Here is an 18,576-nt window from a genome sequence, read left to right on the forward strand (position 1 = left end):
GTATCAGGAACTTGAAATTGTGATCTTTGCAGCTTAACGTTTGAATAATAAGTTTTCTCTTTGCATTTGTTTTATCCTCCAAATATATATATAGATATATAACGATGATAGAATATGTCGGCCAAACCCACCAGAATAAAACCCAATCTTGTAAGAAACTGACACCACCCTTTTAAACTCCACTATGAGCTGCTGATGCTCCGGTCAGTTGCTGCTAATACTGTGCAGAGACTGAGAGTATGAGCCGAGACCTAAATCCTTATCCTGTGACATTCACTTTCACTCATTCACACTCCGATAACGGTCACACCGCGGCACATTCCGAGTCCAACCGAGTCACTCTTTCATTAATCTGCCTCTGCCGTTATCTTTCTCCTTCCTCTGCAATTCTCTTTGCTCAGACAGCCGAGGCACCCGGCTGTGAGCGTGGGAGATGAGCGCACAGGGAGGAGGAAAGAAAAAGGGGTGAAATATATAAATATATATATAAAGACTAGCTGAGGAGGGTTGCTGAGACAGCAGAGTCTGGCCTGAGTCTGGCTGACGTTTTACAGCAGAGTGTGAACCAACGCTGCAAGCAGAAGAAGGAGAAGAAAAAGAAGAAGAAGAAGAAGAAGAAGAAAAAGAAGATGGAGCATATCTCTCCAGATTAATACCAGACAATTAGACCTGCTCCACTTCTGGGCAAAAATCTCAACTCATTACGCTCTGCAGGATGAGTAAATCTGGGTGTAAGAGGCGGAGAAGGCAGCAGGTTATTTGCTGCTGACGTGCACTTTTTATGCAAACATGTTATCACAGATGGGAAGGAGTTTCATCTGCTAATGGGGAGCGATAAGGAAGGTAGGGAAAGGATGAGGAGAAGAAACGAAGGAGGGAAACGATAATTCTATTGGTCATTTACACCTCCACAAGTCTGACAGAGCAGCTATTAAAGCAAACACTATCTGTGACGCCGTTGTGCAGCCTTTAAGCCCCGGTTGGATTACAGGGATTGTGCATGTTAGTGAGCTGCAAAGCCTCATGTGATGCGGGTCATGAGAGGCCTGAATGAAACAAAGGGAAAGTTGTGTTTGAGCTCAGGAGGTTTGGAAACTAAGCAGCCTTCACAGAACCCCAGCGCTGCCCTCTAGTGGTGGAAACCGGCGTTTTCTCACATCCTTTCATTTTTTAATGTGACTCAATGTTGCAGGTTCGGTAAGGCTTTTATTTTGAAGAGGTTTCCTGGGGGAAAAAAGCATGTAATTTAGAGCTAATTATAGGGTGCAATGCAAGAAAAGTGATCTTTGCACACTTCAGGTACGGAGTGAGAGAAGAGACAGTTGGTGCTGTCGTGGCAACTATTTCCATTACAGTCCACCATAAATTAATTTAAAACAAACAAGTGCACAATTTCCACTGGGGATAAGAGGGACATGACAAAATCATTGATTTGAACCACATATTTGTAATGTTTCTAAACAGAATCTTTGTAATGTCCAGCGTGAGAAGAGAGAGGAGGAAGTTCAACCGTTCAGTAATCAGGCTTTACAAACTCCAAAACCTGCAGACATCACATAGATTATTCAATGCATGTTATTATTTATGGTAAATTTTCTCCCAAAATATGACACTGTAAAGTCAATAAAGCACAGAGTCAAATACAATATCTATACATCATAAAGTATGAGGTAAAGAGATCTTTTTAAGTGATGATAGTGTTTAAATAATCCTGCAATTTACATGCGTTTTTTTATTTATTTGGAAAGCCAACTGATTCTCTAATATGTAATTTGCTAGATTGATATTAACATATAAACCCGGCCGTCACATATTTAGGATTTTCTTTCTTTTGTTGTCGTCAGAGTTTTTTTGTTGAGGAACTTGTGACTTCTTGTCGTCGTCCCCCTCTACTTCTGAAAACCAAACTTAAACCTTTAATTCCAACTAATTGCTGCGTAACGTAGAGTCTCCTAGTTAGTGCACAGCAGGTCAGCTGCTATTTGTCTGCAGGCAAGCACACAATTATACATACATCAAGTATATATATATATATATATATATATATATATATATATAGAGAGAGAGAGAGAGAGAGAGAGAGAGAGAGAGAGAGAGAGAGAGAGAGAGCATTGAGCATTTCCTTCAAGGAAGCCAACAACTGTTTAAAAGATTAACACAGCTCAATTCTAACTAAAATAACTGTATCTGAACTTTGTCTCTCTTTTCATTATAATTAGCACTAAATTACATTCTATCCTGGACACAATTGTTATAAAATGACAGACTCCCTAAATGAAGCAGGTTTTACTAATATACTGGAAGGCGTTTGACCCCAGACTCTCTACTTGGATTTATCGCGAAAGGAAATTAAGGGACTCTTCACACATTATCGACTTTTCTAGTCATGCATGCAGACAAAAACTGAGTGTTGCTGTAAATTGGAAGAGGTTGTGTTAAAATCTGGTTTTAAAATGTAATGTCAAAACATGTTTTGTCCTAAATATGAGGTAATACCTTATAATAAAGAAATCATGAGAATAATGTGGTATATGAAACCGAAGGGCATTCAAAAATATATTTTGTGCAGAATAACACACTTACAATGCCATAAATCATAAAAAAAGAAAAAACTGCAAGTTGAATTTTCTTTGATATTTTCATTTACAAAAAATGGAAAACAATGTAAACTTTTTATCCAACATTTTCCCATGTTGTTGAAGGCTCAACGTGCTTTATATATTGAACTATTTACATTTTTACAACCTCCACTGACAAAATAAATAAGAGTCAAAAAGTTAAAAGTTGCTGTTATCTAATAGACTATTTGTTTCACTTTAAATGTGCACATACAGTTAATTTAAAAAGGGTGTCATTACAGCCCGACAAAATGTGTCGTATTGAGTTCAGAAAGTGTGTAAAGTGAAATATCTATACATATCTATATACACATGCTCTGCAGAGAGTCCTTGATTACACCGAGTTCTGCATGACACCATCCAGACGTAGCACGAACACAACATCTCCGTCACATCAACGTGGTCTGGGGTGAAGTCACGTGACCGGTGGAGGAACCCAAACACCAGAGACTGAACCTTCTCTCAGATTATAACACGCTGCTGAACTCATGTGGGGAACCTTCCTCACAGACCGTTTTGGATCCAGAGACTCTCTCTCTCTCTCTCTCTCTGCACGTATGTTGGTAATATTTCTGCAGCGTGCGGTCGGAGAGGAGTTCCTTAATGACAGGGGAAGCCTGAGCCGACCCCGCGGCCTTCTGGGTAAACAGGCGTAGCTGGCTGCCATCTGGTTGGCCTCCACTTCAGAGCGGAGAAAACCTTGTTTACTGATGATCGGCATTGATTCCAGCTTCACTCAGTGCCAGAGCAGAATGTTTATGATGTTAACTCTGACTCACGACCTCATGATGAAAAGGATCGGCACATTAAATCACAATAAAACATATATTTTCTCACTTACTTAAAAAATGTTTAGCCAGACTGGTCGGGTTTTGACATATCTGCCTTTTCTCAAATGTAATATTAATGATAATTGTGTTTTTATGCTTGAAACTCATTATGCTGCCGTCTTTGCAGAGAAAATGAGATTTTAAATCTCTTTGTGATCATCCAGGATAAATGAAAGTTATATTAAATAAATAAGCTCACAGTTTTCCATTTTTTACCAGAAATAATGTTCCTGTTACTTATAGGGACTATTTCTTGACTAGAAAGAAGCAATGAAATGTGGATTATCAAGAATTTATCAACTAATAATTTATTGTATTTACAGATGATGAATCTATTGATGAATCTATTGTGTATTTGTCAACAGAATGGCAGGAAATAGTGAATATAGTACAACAAAGAGTTTTTAAAAATCTCTATATTCTACCTTTTTGGGGATTGTTTTGGGGTCAATTTATGCCTTTATTTCAAACGTGAAAGCGTTAAACCTGCAGAGAATTATCAGCTAAATCTGCAGCTTCATATTGAGTTTCAGCTTGTTTTATCTTTACTGCTCTGGTTCACTCTCACCGCTCTCATAGTCTTGTTTTCAGAAGAAAAAGTCGTAGAAAACCAACTGTACACTACCTCTTCAGCTGCATCCAGTAAACAGACAAAGTTAGAGACTAGCTGGTGAACATAGTGGAGCATTTAGCAGCTAAAGAGACAAAAAATGGTGGTGGAGACCAAAAATGGAGCTAAAAGAGAGAGAATATAGGATTTAAAGGTATAATCCTTCAGAATTTCATGAAAATTAATGGTAATTGTTCCAGCTGACCCAAAGTGGTCCAAAAAAAATCCATCATGCAGGTTTGAGTGCTTAAAGAGCTCAGAATGGACCTCACCAAATGGACCTCACCTCAATTTACACTCTGAGGATGTAATGTCTTCAAGCTTGCTTATCCTAAAACAGATCAGCGGTGCTTCCACCAAACAGACATCTTTATTTGTGAGACCAAAAAGTACAGCAGAATATGTTGAGAGGCAAAAGTTTCCCAGACTGCTATGAGCTTAAAGATCTGAATAAATGCACCTGTATGTGGGAAAGAAATCCTCTTTGAAAGTACCTAACATCTTCACAAAACCACACAGAGCGAGTGTGCGGATGACAGCAAACATTCATACACAAAAAACAGTCGGGTCTGTGGGAGAGAAACAGTCAGCCGTGTCAAAAGAGAGGCTTTTCGCTCCGGCTGCAGTTTTAATTCTGTGATGCGAGTTTCATTTGAATCACAAAGACACAAAAAGGCTTTTCTCAAAGCTTCACACTGAATGCACCGACCCAAAAAAAAAGAAGCTAAAGCTGCACAAAACGACAGAAAAACAACATTAAAATGCAAAGAAGTTTTGTAATTCTGCACCGTGTCGTTATCCAGATAAGCACACAAACAAATACGACTTTTGACCAGTTACACCCTTCTGTTCCCATGACCGAGATGTGTGTGTGTGTGTGTGTGTGTGTGTGTGTGTGTGTGTGTGGTGTGTGTGTGTGTGTGTGTGTGTGTGTGTGTGTGTGTGTGTGTGTGTGTGTGTGAAACAGCAAGTGTGTGTTAGAGCCTGTTGTGCCAACAGAGAAGTCGACGGCGAGCATCAACGGGACAAACTGTGGGAGGCTAAACAAAACGAGAATAAAAGAAAACAGAGCAGAGAGCAGAAAGAGAGAGCTGAGGCAGAAGTAAGCGTCGCTCTCTGAAGGACTCGCTCTCATCGCTACTTCATTAGTTTCGACCTTGCAGTTGACCCACGGCGAATGCAGCGGCAATGACACCGCCGCTATGCAACCCACACACACACACACACACACACACACACACACACACACACACACACACACACACACACAAGGAATGCTGCCTCTGTTATTGTCTTTAAATGCCAAACTCGGGCCAAGGCCTCGCCAGGGTTTGAAAAACAAAATAACAGCCGTGCAAAGCTCTCTCGCTCACACACACACACACACACACACACACACACACACACACACACACACACACACACACACACACACACACACACACACACACACACAGACACACACACCCAAACACACACCCAAAACACCACTTCCGTCCATTCTCTCGCACAGAGAAAGGAAGTGGAGTCGATGCTGGCCCCGGCCCCAGACGTCCAGACGGAGGTAGCCCCCCCCATCCACTCCTCCACCTTCCGAATGGCTTTAAGAGACTCTCACCATCCTTCACTTGGTGGTAGATGTAAAGAGACACTTCAAGTGTAAAGAAGTACTCGATGTTTCTCTGGTAAATCTGCTGGAAATACAAGTTTTTAATAATTCTCTCTCACACATCCCTGGAAAATTAAAACTATGAGTTCATTTTTTTGCAATATCACCATGCAAGTAATTAAATATAGATGTATATAATGTTTGCTGATACATGCCACCACAAGGAGACATTGTTTTTTGCTACCTCGTCACCTAAGTGAAGTCAGTGCGGCTCTATAATAACAAAATATCAGATAGATGAGAAACCCTCTTTTGTCTCACAGTGTATATCTTCGTATTGTTCAACCCTGCGTCTTTATTATTTGTCTTCCTCTAACGATGTGCAGCTTCTGAAGGCATCTGCAAACATCATAAACAGTCTGTCTCTGTGTTCAGCTCTCTGTCATCACGCTGGATCTCCTAACTCAGCATATTTACACACTATGCTGAGTTATGTGTGTGTGTGCTGTCCATATTTCAAATGCACTTGTCAAACAAACAAACAAAGACTATTCAGCAACTTCCAGAACACCGGCGACAATCAAAACTTCACCACAACAAGCTGTCTGACAGGATCCGGGAGGGAAAGACGGGAAATAAGGACTTGCTTTTTTTCCAGAGCAGCCAATTAAAGATTGTCATCCAAACACAGGCGTAAAAAGCAAACAATGATACCCAGCATCAGGTGATCTGAGATGCTTCACTTGTGCATGAACTCCTGATTCTCCAAAGAGGTGTGACATATTGATTCAGCCACACAGTGTTCCCAGATATACCCACGAAAAATAAAGCCACATCATTTACTAAATGAACATCATGCTGTATTGAAGAAGACTTGAAACTAGAGATTGAGACCATAAACTCATGTTTACAATGTTTACTGAGGGAATAAATCAAGAGAGAAGTAGAGTCATTTTCTCATAGACTTCTATACAACCAGAGGAGTCGCCCCCTGGTGGACAGGAGAGAGAATGCAGGTTTAAGACTTGAAGCTTTGGATTCACTTTTCAGAAAAGGAGGTTGATGCCTGGCCGCGTGTGGAACTAGAAGTCAGCGTTTTCCTATTTCTTTACAAATACACCACAACTGAGATGGCAGGCTCCATCAAACATCCATCAAACATCCACTTAATGGAAACATCCACTCTTCTGCTACATCGGCGAGGGGTCACCGGGGGTCGCGGCTCTTACCTTGGGCCATTTGGGGTTGATGAGTCGAGCTTTGACGGCGTCGTCCAGAGCGGTGCTGTACTGACCCAGTCTCAGATAGGCAGCGGAGCGGTTGCTGTACAGGATGCAGTTCTGTGGGTCGGCGGTGAGCGCCTCGCTGTAGAGACGCACCGCCAGAGCGTACTCCCCCTGCTGGCAGGCCTGGTTACTGCGCCGCACGCGCTCCAGGAACTCCGCTTTGCTGAGGCCGGACGGGATGGGGGGGGCGGGCTGTCGGTCGACCTGTTTCACCGGCAGGGCTGAAGGGATCACGGGGGAGGAAGAGGAAGAGGAGGAAGAGGGAGGGTTGGTGGTCCTGCTGGTGGAGCGAGAACCAAACAGAGAGAACTGAGGAGCAGAAAGGGGAGGTGGGAGGACAAGGAGAAGAGACTGGTTTATATCGTCATTGGAGGTAAAACAAACATCCCATCAGACAATCAACAGAAGCTATTTTCATAATGGAAAACTGCAATATGAATAAATCAAGAGAGAAGTAGAGTCATTTTCTCATAGACTTCTATACAACCAGAGGAGTCGCCCCCTGATGGACAGTAGAGAGAATGCAGCTTGAAGACACTTCTGCATAAGCTTCACTCTGCAGAACCAGAGGTTGCCACCTGGTTTAGACTCTGGAAGCTTTTTTATTTTACTTTTCATAGACAAAACAATTCATCGGTTAATGCAGAAAATAATCTGTAGATAAATCCATCATGAAAACCTGTAATTTATGTCTCAACTCCAAAAAGGCCAACATGAAGGCAATAAATGGTTGAAAAATAGACGAGTCTTTGACATTCATTGATCACTAAGATCATCACCAATTAATACAACAACTAAAAAGGATTATTAGCTTAATTGTAAGAAATACAAAAGTTCAAAAATTACAATGACACAAAGATCCATTCAGGTTAAACTGAATATTGTCAACTTTGCATTGAGAGAGAAATATAATTATTGACCAAATGAGAAAAGGCCTTTTGCCCATCTTGTTGTTGAAACAAGAAAGACAGCAAGTGAATGTGCTTTTTGCTGCAGTTATACAAGTTATTAAAAAAATAACTGGATGACACTGAAACTTCAGCAGCCTGATTTGCATGATACGATGCTTTATAGTTTCTGGCAAATGGGACACCAAACTGCTGCGTGCACTTTTTCTGCTCGGTGGTAACGTTGTGAATTCCTCAGAGAGAGAGAAGAAGGAAAGTCAGACTCAGACAGTCAGATGAGGCTTCTGTTCTTCTCATTCAAACTTTGTGTCAAACGTGCTCTCTGAGGTTTGTTCTCTGCAGCTTTAACGTCGAGACGCTGCCTCCCTCCCTGATCTGGTGTTTCCAAATTTGTCCTTTCACCAGAGCTTACACCAAGGCCTTCATTTTCTCTCTTTATTCCCCTCACACACACACACACACACACACACACACACACACACACACACACACACACACACACACACACACACACACACACACACACACACACACACACACACACACACACACACACACACACACACACACACTTAAAATATGCAGACTGGAGGGATTCCTAAAACTTGCAAATGCATCACCCCGACGGCTTTGAGCAGGAGGCTGTTTGGAGCCGCACTCAACATGATTCACTTTACACAAACTGCAAGAAAACTTTAGGAAGTTAGCAAAGTCTCAGGAGAGTGACATAAGAACGAATGCAGAGAGACGCCATCAGGAATCTACTCTCAGCAGGTTTAGACCACTTCAAGCTAACACAAGGAAAGTTTACTTAGATGTAACTGTTTTGAGGATACTAGTGCACAAAAACAAGTGCGTTCCAACATTCAACATGTTCCAGTAAAACCTGCTTCACACTGAAATATTGCAACATATACAGCACTTTGCATGAGATCTTACAAAAAGTGTTACTTATTTTGTGTGCAATTTCCTACTAAAGTCCAGCAACACGTGTCAATTTGTGCTCCTTACATGCATACGGTCTTTTCGAAATAAAGTTCCCTCTTAACAGGAAGAAATTTAGATGAGTTTAGGCAAAAAACATAGGTGAGGTTGAGGAAAAGATAGTGGTTTTGGGTTAAATTAACTACGGAAGTGTCGCTAGATAAGTTCCGAAGTCACGTGACAATTAAATCAACATTGATACTAACAAGACTTAACCGGTTAAATAAAGATGATAAAAATATAAATACTGTCTGAAAGCTTCCTCTACACTGCCAGGAATTAAATTCTGCTGGGAAGAAATTCTTACATTTTGCACAGGCAGATTACAATCATAATCACTCAATGATAACCGCTCATCATTTATAATAATTTTGAAACAAAAATAGGCCCCTGACGTCCTTCTGAAGTAGACAAAGAAAGACTTGTAATTTTCAGTTCTGTCGGCCAATGGCGACTTTAAAGGAGACATATCATGCTCATTTTCAGGTTCAAATGTAGACGTTTTGTGGGTTTCTACCAGATATGTTTACACTTTCTTTAAATGTTCAAAAAAACCTTTCTTTCTCTCACACTGTCTGTCTGAATGCACCTGTATTGACTCTCTATCTGAAACACTACGTTTTAGCGCCTGTCTCTTTAAGAAACCCTCCGGAAAGAGTCCAGAAACCCTCCGGAAAGAGTTTCTAGAAACGGGCTGTGTGCATTGAACATTTTTATACTTTCACAGTATTTATAAAGCACCTAGAGAACCTTAAACGGCTGCAGCGAGCTAGCTTAGCAACAGCTAGCAGATAATCAGCCCTGAACAACTTTCTTCCACAGGTCCGTGTGCAGGACAAGTCACTTGGAAACACACAGCAGAGCTCTGTTAGTTGTTCTTTATTTACAGGTTTTCTGGAGCAAACAACACATTCCCCATTGTGCATCTACAGTTTGGCTCGTTTACTCTTTTATCCCGTTAATATAAAAGATTAATTTCTTGAGGTGCGGTGCGCTCTGAGACCTGAACAACCTCTCTACTCACTGTTTGGTTCGTTTCATTAAGTGTTCCTCTGACAGATGGCCATGAGATTCATTGGAGACAATCAAGCTGCTGTTAAAAGCAAGATTTAAGTCTTAACTGTACGTTCTCCTCTGAGCTCTGGGTAACAGTGGACTGATCCTGACTCTTAAATTAAGAGTCCAGGGTTTTGGAAGAACTGAGGACAAAGTCAAAATCCCCCAAAAGACCAGAGACTATTTTAAATCTCTTGAAATATTTCGATTTTTTTCCAAATTTCACGAATCTAGTTAGTTGTTTATTACACCAACTTAAAATGCTATTTCCTGTAAGTTTCATTTAAATTCAGTAGAGTTTAAGGGATTGACAGAAACTGAATCACTGATGTTGATAATCAGTTTGTTCTTTCAGTCGATTCACTTTTAGTTTTGATCTGTCCATCTTATAAAACAAGCAATTCAAAGACATCAACTGTGAAGTGCACCGTCTTGACTTTTTATAGACTGAGTCTCAATTAATCTGGAAAAATGATTTAGTAGCAGCTTACACTAGTCAATACTATTAAATATTCATTAGTTGCATCTGTAAAATGGAGCAGGACATTTCCCTGGAAATCAAGAACTGCTTATAAACTCGTCTAAACTTATGAAGTAAAACAAGTGTCCTCAGTGGCAAGTTCTCTGACTGCGGCCATTTTTCATCTTCTCTTTCCAGCACGCCACCACGTTTCATGAATGTGTCATATAGTTATGAAACACTTATAACTTCATATAAAGCAGCGCTTTACCGGGGCGTTGTTTGCTGAAATAAACAAAGAAAGCCACAGATCATGTGTGTGGAACTAAGATGTAAACCTCTAAGCCTATTACTGCACAACTAGAACACAGTTAATAGAGCGCAAGAAGAGAAATTACTGAGACTTTTTCAACCATACAGTTTATGTTACGGAGTAGTTTGTATACACTGTTGTGTTACAAACTTCTTTAAACAGAAGTCTGAGCTCTGTGTGCCGGCAGCAGTGATCCTCCACGCAGAGCGTCTCTTTGTATTGGTGGTCTTTCTGTTGCATGTTGTTGTTGCTGCCTTAATGTTCTTATGATGATGATCAATATGGTAATCAGTTGCTTTTAAGTACCTCTGGGCTATGGCAACTTATGGCCCAGGGAGAGAAAATGTTGTTTTTGAAAGGCTAAACTCCAACAAATATGGATTGCAGAAAGATATTTATTGTGTGAACTGCAGATTAATACCAATATTCAGTAAAATATGCGATCAGTATATCAGCATTCATGCTTTTCTAGTCTCTGGTGTCTTATAATGTTACATTGTAAACAACCAATCTGTGTTTACATCCACAGGAGGAGAGCTAGTAACGTTAATGCTAATAGCTAACGTATTGAGATTCCATTCAGTTACATTATGATGTGTTCAGGGTCTATTCAATGAAAATGAGTATTGGCTGAAAGTAAATTATAACGTTATCATGATTAGAGATGAATTATGAGCTGTTAACGTCCTAACACTAGCTCTAAACAGATTATAATACATCATTAAAACTACTGATGACTAGATCTGTTTAAATCCATAAAATACAATATTTTATTTCCTTATAATTTGAATTATGTGTTTTTCATGATCAGGGATCTAAAAGTTATATTTGATCCTTTTTTCCTCTTTTATTTTTAACCAATCTGGGATCCAATCCGTGACTCTGATCCGTATTACAATCCGAACCTTGAGTTTTATGATGCGTAGCACCATTACTGCGTTCTGTTTGCCTTTGAGCAGGTAGTGTACAGTGAGTTTTTCCTCTGAAAACAGCTGCCTTTGCTGCCAAAACACCACTGATGAGAGCACTGAGAGCGAAGGAAAACAGAAACGATTCTAGCCGTAAAACCAATGAGGTGAAACTCTAAATAAAGCTCCGTAGAGCTGAAGGGAAACTGCACAATGGTCCGATAAGCCCCTCTGGAAGCAACACCTTCCACAGCACTCACTTGATCCTTTGTTCAAATAACAATATTCATCATAGCTCCTTCTCAAAAAAAAAGACTATTACGATTGTTCTTAAAAATAACTCATCTTTGATTCAATATTCACATAAAAAATCTGCACAAATTTCATCCTATTTGCTTGTTTTACACAATCTTCCTGCAGTTATTGCGTTATCTAAATGGGTTCATGTGCAGTTCATCAGTTGTTCTCTACTGTAACTGTTATACATTGAATATAATATTAGATATCAATTAAATATAGAGAGGGGTCCTGACTTTAATCAAAGATAGAAAAGGGGTCCGTTTAGGAATAAAGGCTGAGAACCACTGTGGTAAACAAAAAGTCAAAAAAGTAACTGACAAGATAATCAATAATTGAATTAATTGTTATTTGCAGCGCTACACACATAAACACTTAAATGTACTGGAATTTCACCGTAGTTTTTCATCTTAAATGATAATTTAATGCAGCAGTGAAAGAACTACTCAGATCTTTTACTGAAGTAATGCCACGGTGGAAAAATACTTTGTTACAAGTAAAGTCCTGCATTTAAAATGTGTCTTACGTGAAAGTACAAAAGTATTTGCATCAAAATCTACTAAAAGTAACAAAAAATATTTTTAATGTATATATATATATATATATATAATTAGTACTTTGCCGAAAAAGATAATTTCAGAACATTCTTTTTTTTATAATTATTATAATTATTATCATTATTATCATTATTATCATTATTCCTTTAATAATGCAGCTGATAAATGTGGGCCAACTTTTAATTTATTTATATATATTTCACATTATTTTATATACTGCTCTGTAGTATATTTTATATACTGCTCTGTAATTTGCCCCTAAGAAACATTAAAGTCTTAATATTTTTATATCTGATTATATTTTGTATAATCATGTGAAACTGCAGAGTAACTTCACTTATAAAATAAAATGTAATGTGGTAAAAAAGTACAATATTTGACTCGAAAAGGTATTATCTAGAGTAAAGTGAAAGTAACTCAAAATTGCAGTATTTGTAGTTTAGAATAAGTCTGAATGGGAATTTGCAGACACACACACACACATGCAAAAAGGACAAAAAACAACACAGGAACACAACATGAACGTCCTGTCCGAGTCCTTCCAAGATCACACACACACACACACACACACACACACACACACACACACACACACACACACACACACACACACACACACACACACACACACACACACTTCCCCTGACTCCTGTCTCACCGCTCTCGGCCTCTTGTTGAGCCCAGGTCAAAGGGAGAACATTCCTGAAGAACCACACTGACACAACGACAAGAACCGGGGGCTGAGTACCTGAAGGAGAGGAAACTGTGTTCCTGAACGCAACACTTTGATCTGTTCATATAAGCGAGAGGCATTGAAGGCAACACAATGTTATTAGTTATTAGTTGCTCCTCCTTTAGCAGCTGTAATCTTAATAACACACAAATGCAACAATAACTATCATTTAGTAATATAATACATGATATTCTGAAATGGCCCATTATGCATAATAAGTACTTTTACTTTGGTACTTTAAGTATATTTTGATGCTATACTAATACAGTATTTCTACACTGTAGTGTTGCTACTTTTACTTTGGTAAAATATATGAGTACTTTTTCCACAACTGTATGAGTCTAAACTTAACCTGGTGTTTATAATTATGTCATGTTGCTGGTAAGATGTTTGATTAGAGCTGAGAGGATTAGCTGATTAATTGATTAGTCGATAAACAGGAAGTTAATTTAATATTTTGATAACCGACTGATGGTTTCAGTCCTTTATCTGGTTCCTGCCTCTCAAAAGTGATGTTTCTCTCTGTCATACATAATAGATAAATGAGTACTTTGAGTTCATGGACTGCTTATAAAGCACTGCTGGAAAGTACTGAGGTACATTTACTTAAATGCAATGTTGAGGTACTTTACCTTTACTTGAGTATTTCAATTTTATGCTACTTTGCACTTCTATAGTGTACTTTTTACTCCACCTTTCCCAATGATATAATGTATATAATAACTCTCTAAAAGGGCCCATCTAGTACTTTTAATACTTGCTGTTAATACTACTTTTATTTCAGAGGAGTTGTACACTTTTACTTGTAGCATAGCATTTCTGCACTGTTGCTTTTACTTGAGTCACTACCGCTTCCACCACTGTCATTAAGACAATTATCACTATATTTTAGAGCTTTTATATTAATAAATAATCAATTAATAGAGAAAACAATGAGCTATATTACTTTGTTAATATGGAGAGGGGGGTTTAATGTGTGCAAACTCCAGCCAGAGGTTTCTAAATAAATCCTACAGGATGCCAGTTCATCATGAGAGTCTGAACCCACTTTTCTTTCTTCTCTCAGCCTCCTGCAGGAATCCCTCTGCAGCCCGGACCAGTGAAACCAGTAAATAAAACCAGTCCCACTGTGTTTAATCAGCTTTACCTTTTCTTTCCTCGTTCTTTGCTTTTCCATCCTGATTTCGGCTAAATCCAGCTGCAAAAAAAACTTTCATCCCAGTGAGGACATTACTGGAAAACACCAAATCCAATAAGATACAGATCAAATAGAGCCCACCACCTCCTCCTCCTCCACAGTATTCTACTTTATCCGCTTTTTCTTAATCGATAAGTCTATTGGGGAGGATTGTGCATGCTATGCAGCGGGCATCCAAACTTTTTCCTGTGGGGAAGTTGATCCGGAGTAAGTGCGCCATGTTCCCACAGCCGAGCGTCTCCTCCCCATTGCGGAGCGTCTGTCCGGGGAGGGAGGGAGGCGGGGATCCGGCCGCAAACTCCTGCAAGGTTTCAATTACTCCTCGTGACGTCAGAGGGGAGTTGAGTTACCTGACAGATATCAATTACAGCAGCTCAACTCCTGCTATGCATGAGAGTCCAGTACATTCAATTATGGTGGTGGTTTGTTTTTTTTGTTGTGTGGAATAATAAAAAACAAAATACAAATAAATACTTTTTTTTTAAAAAAAAAAAATACAAATAAATACTTTTTTTTTGTGTGGATTAAAAAAAAAAATACAAATAAATACTTTTTTTTGTGTGGATTAAAAACAAAATACAAATAAATACTTTTTTTTTGTATGGAATAAAAAAAAACAAATAAATAAATACTTTTTTTTGTGTGGATTAAAAAAAATACTTTTTTTGTGTGGAAAAAAAAAAATAAATACTTTTTTTTGTGTGGAATAAAAAAAAAAATACAAATAAATACTTTTTTTTGTGTGGAAAAAAAAAAATACAAATAAATACTTTTTTTTTTAAAAAAATAAAATAAATACTTTTTTTTTTTGTGTGGATTAAAAAAAAAATAAAAAAATTTGTGTGGATTAAAAAAAAAATACAAATAAAAAAAAAAAAAATACAAATAAATACAAATTTTTTTTTTGTGTGGAATAAAAAAATACATTTTTTTTGTGTGTGGAAAATACAAATAAATACTTTTTTTTGTGTGGATTAAAAAAAGAAATACAAATAAATACTTTTTTTTGTGTGGATTAAAAAAAATACAAATAAATACATTTTTTTTGTGTGTGGAATAAAAAAAAATACAAATAAATACTTTTTTTTGTGTGGATTAAAAAAAAAAATACAAATAAATACTTTTTTTTTTTGTGTGGATTAAAAAAAAAAAAAAATAAATACAAATAAATTTTTTTTTGTGTGGATTAAAAAAAAATACAAATAAATACTTTTTTTTGTGTGTGGAATAAAAAAAAATACAAATAAATACTTTTTTTGTGTGGAATAAAAAAAAAAATACAAATAAATACATTTTTTTTTTTTTTGTGTGGATAAAAAAAATAAAATAAATACTTTTTTTTTGTGTGGATAAATTAAAAAAATACAAATAAATACTTTTTTTTGTGTGGAATAAAAAAAAAATACAAATAAATACTTTTTTTTGTGTGTGGAAAAAAAAATAAAAAAATACTACAAATAAATACTTTTTTTTGTATGGAATAAAAAACAAAATACAAATAAATACTTTTTTTTGTGTGGATTAAAAAAAAAAATACAAATAAATACTTTTTTTTTGTATGGAATAAAAAAGAAAAATACAAATAAATAGTTTTTTTGTGTGGATTAAAAAAAAATACAAATAAATACTTTTTTTTGTGTGGAATAAAAAAAAAATAAAATACAAATAAATACTTTTTTTTGTTGTGGAATAAAAAACAAAATACAAATAAATACTTTTTTTGTGTGGATTAAAAAAAAAAATACAAATAAATACTTTTTTTTGTGTGGAATAAAAAAAAAAATACAAATAAATACTTTTTTTTGTGTGGAATAAAAAAAAATACAAATAAATACTTTTTTTTGTGTGGATTAAAAAAAAATACAAATAAATACTTTTTTTTGTGTGGAATAAAAAACCAAAAATACAAATAAATACATTTTTTTTGTGTGGATTAAAAAAAAAATACAAATAAATACTTTTTTTTGTGTGGAATAAAAAAAATACAAATAAATACTTTTTTTTGTGTGGATTAAAAAAAATACAAATAAATACTTTTTTTTGTGTGTGGAATAAAAAAAAATACAAATAAATACATTTTTTTTGTGTGGATTAAAAAAAAATACAAATAAATACTTTTTTTTGTGTGGATTAATAAAAAAATACAAATAAATACTTTTTTTTGTGTGGATTAAAAAAAAAATACAAATAAATACATTTTCTTTTTTGTACTTTTATTAAGTCAAACAAACACAGACAACACAATAAATAATTAAACACATGTAACATTTGCTGTCTAAATGGCAAAAAAGCAAATTGTGTTTTTAATACTTATAATAATTATAATTTAATACTCATTTTTTTAATAAATAGTTCAACATTTTGGGAGACTTTTTATTTTTAAAGTGGAAAGATTGATCCCGCTGTCGTATTTATCAGTGATTTATGAATCTAAAGGCTTAGCTTAGCATAAAGACTGGAATCAGGGGGAAACAGCTCGCCTGGCTCTTTCTTAAGCTTAAAATAAATTAGCTTATAGCATTTGTAGTTCTTACACTTATAGCATTTGTAGTTCTTACACTTTTTTTTAGTACGGATTTAAACAAGCATAAGATTTAAAGGTGCTAGTTGGTCGTTTTTCTTTTATGGACAGAGGCTAACGTTAGCTGTTTCTACCCGCCAACAGTCTTTATGCTAAGCAAGGCTAACCAGCTAGCTTCAAATGTACAGTTTTAACATCAGACATAATGTTTCTCTGACTAAAGCGTAAAATAAATTAGCTTACAGCAATTGTAGTTCTTGCACTTTTGTTTTCTACAGATTTAAACAAGCATAAGATTTAAAGGTGCTCGTAAGTCGTATTCTTTAATGGACAGAAACAGGCTAAAGTTAGCTGTTTCTACCCGCTAACAGTCTTTATGCTAAGCAAGGTTTACCAGCTAGCTTCATATTAACAGTACCAACATAATCAGACTTAATCTGTACAAAAACCTAAGTGTCTAATCAACAATTTGCTGGTTAGTTGCCCCCTCCTCTCAGTCTTTATGCTAAGCTAGGCTAATTGGCTAGCTTCATATTCATATTACAAAATGCCGTTTACAAGCCAGGCTAGCTGTTTCCCCGTTGAGCTAAGCTAACCTGCTGTAGCGTTATATTTAGCATACAGTGTTATTGATTTACTCATCTCACTCTCAGCAAAATCCCAAAATATCAAGTTCCTTCTCGCAACATAAACAAAATATTTCACCAAGTGTCTTATATACAGATATTTACATAATTGTTTTTCGTACTTAGCTTTGCTAATAACATCATGCATTTATCTACAACTCATGCAACACAGTAGCCTACAAATATTCACAAATAGGGCTTTAAACAGTGGAGACTACTGATGTAGTTCTGAATAAAAAGGTTGGTCAACTCATTATCTCAAGGAAAACACCAATATCAAACTCGCGGACCCTTTTCACGGCATACATTTTGAGATGTAGTCGGGTCTATAGCCATTTTTAGCTTAAAGCTATGAGGCGCTTTAAGCTAAATGCTAATGTCAACATGCTAACATGCTCACAATGGCAAACATACATACTATTATTATTTATTTTTGGTTTTGTGAACCATGTTCACCATTTTGATTTTTGCTTGTAAGCGTGCTAACATTTGCTAACTAAACACAGTTCAACTGAGGCCCATAGCAATGTCACTGGTTCTGGGGACCATGAATATCTGTATCAAATTTCATGACAATTCATCAAATAGATCATGAGATATTCACTTAAAACCACACATGTCAACCTCATGCTGAAATAATTTGAAAGGTCAGACTATCAACAAAATCATAAGGATTAATCCTATGGGGACCATGAATGTCATTATGTCAAATCATCCAATAGTTTATCAGATATTCAGTTATATCCAGATATGTCAACCTCATGGTGGCAACAAGAGGACAAGTGAGTGAATAATCAAAATCAGTAGGGTTGATCCTCTGGGGACCATGAATATCTGAATCAAATGTCATGCCAATTCATCTTGTAATTGATGAGATATTTTCAACAGCCATCCCTAGAGCCAAGCTAACAAGAAAGCCCAGATGTAACTAATCACTTTAATGGTGCCTCAGTGGTATTAAGTGTCCCAGTAGGTTATTCCAGTAAGCATGCATGCATAATGGCAGCACTCTTTAACTGGCACACCTGAAATATTAAAGTCATACCTGTGCTGTTGCTATCA

General features: G+C 36.7%; 1 protein-coding gene across 1 annotated transcript in view; it reads right to left on the reverse strand.

The window, feature by feature from the left end:
* ttc28 (tetratricopeptide repeat domain 28) overlaps window positions 1–14,578 on the reverse strand; it is a 109,957-nt gene extending 95,379 nt beyond the window's left edge. Inside the window, 2 exon segments of the mRNA XM_054612335.1 lie at window positions 6,897–7,262; window positions 14,317–14,578. Coding sequence (XP_054468310.1) covers window positions 6,897–7,262; window positions 14,317–14,346 — 396 coding nt within the window. The 5' untranslated portion in view covers window positions 14,347–14,578.
* Window positions 14,579–18,576: the final 3,998 nt, after the last annotated feature.

Source organism: Anoplopoma fimbria, chromosome 14 (assembly GCF_027596085.1).
Source record: "Anoplopoma fimbria isolate UVic2021 breed Golden Eagle Sablefish chromosome 14, Afim_UVic_2022, whole genome shotgun sequence".
NCBI lineage: Eukaryota > Metazoa > Chordata > Actinopteri > Perciformes > Anoplopomatidae > Anoplopoma > Anoplopoma fimbria.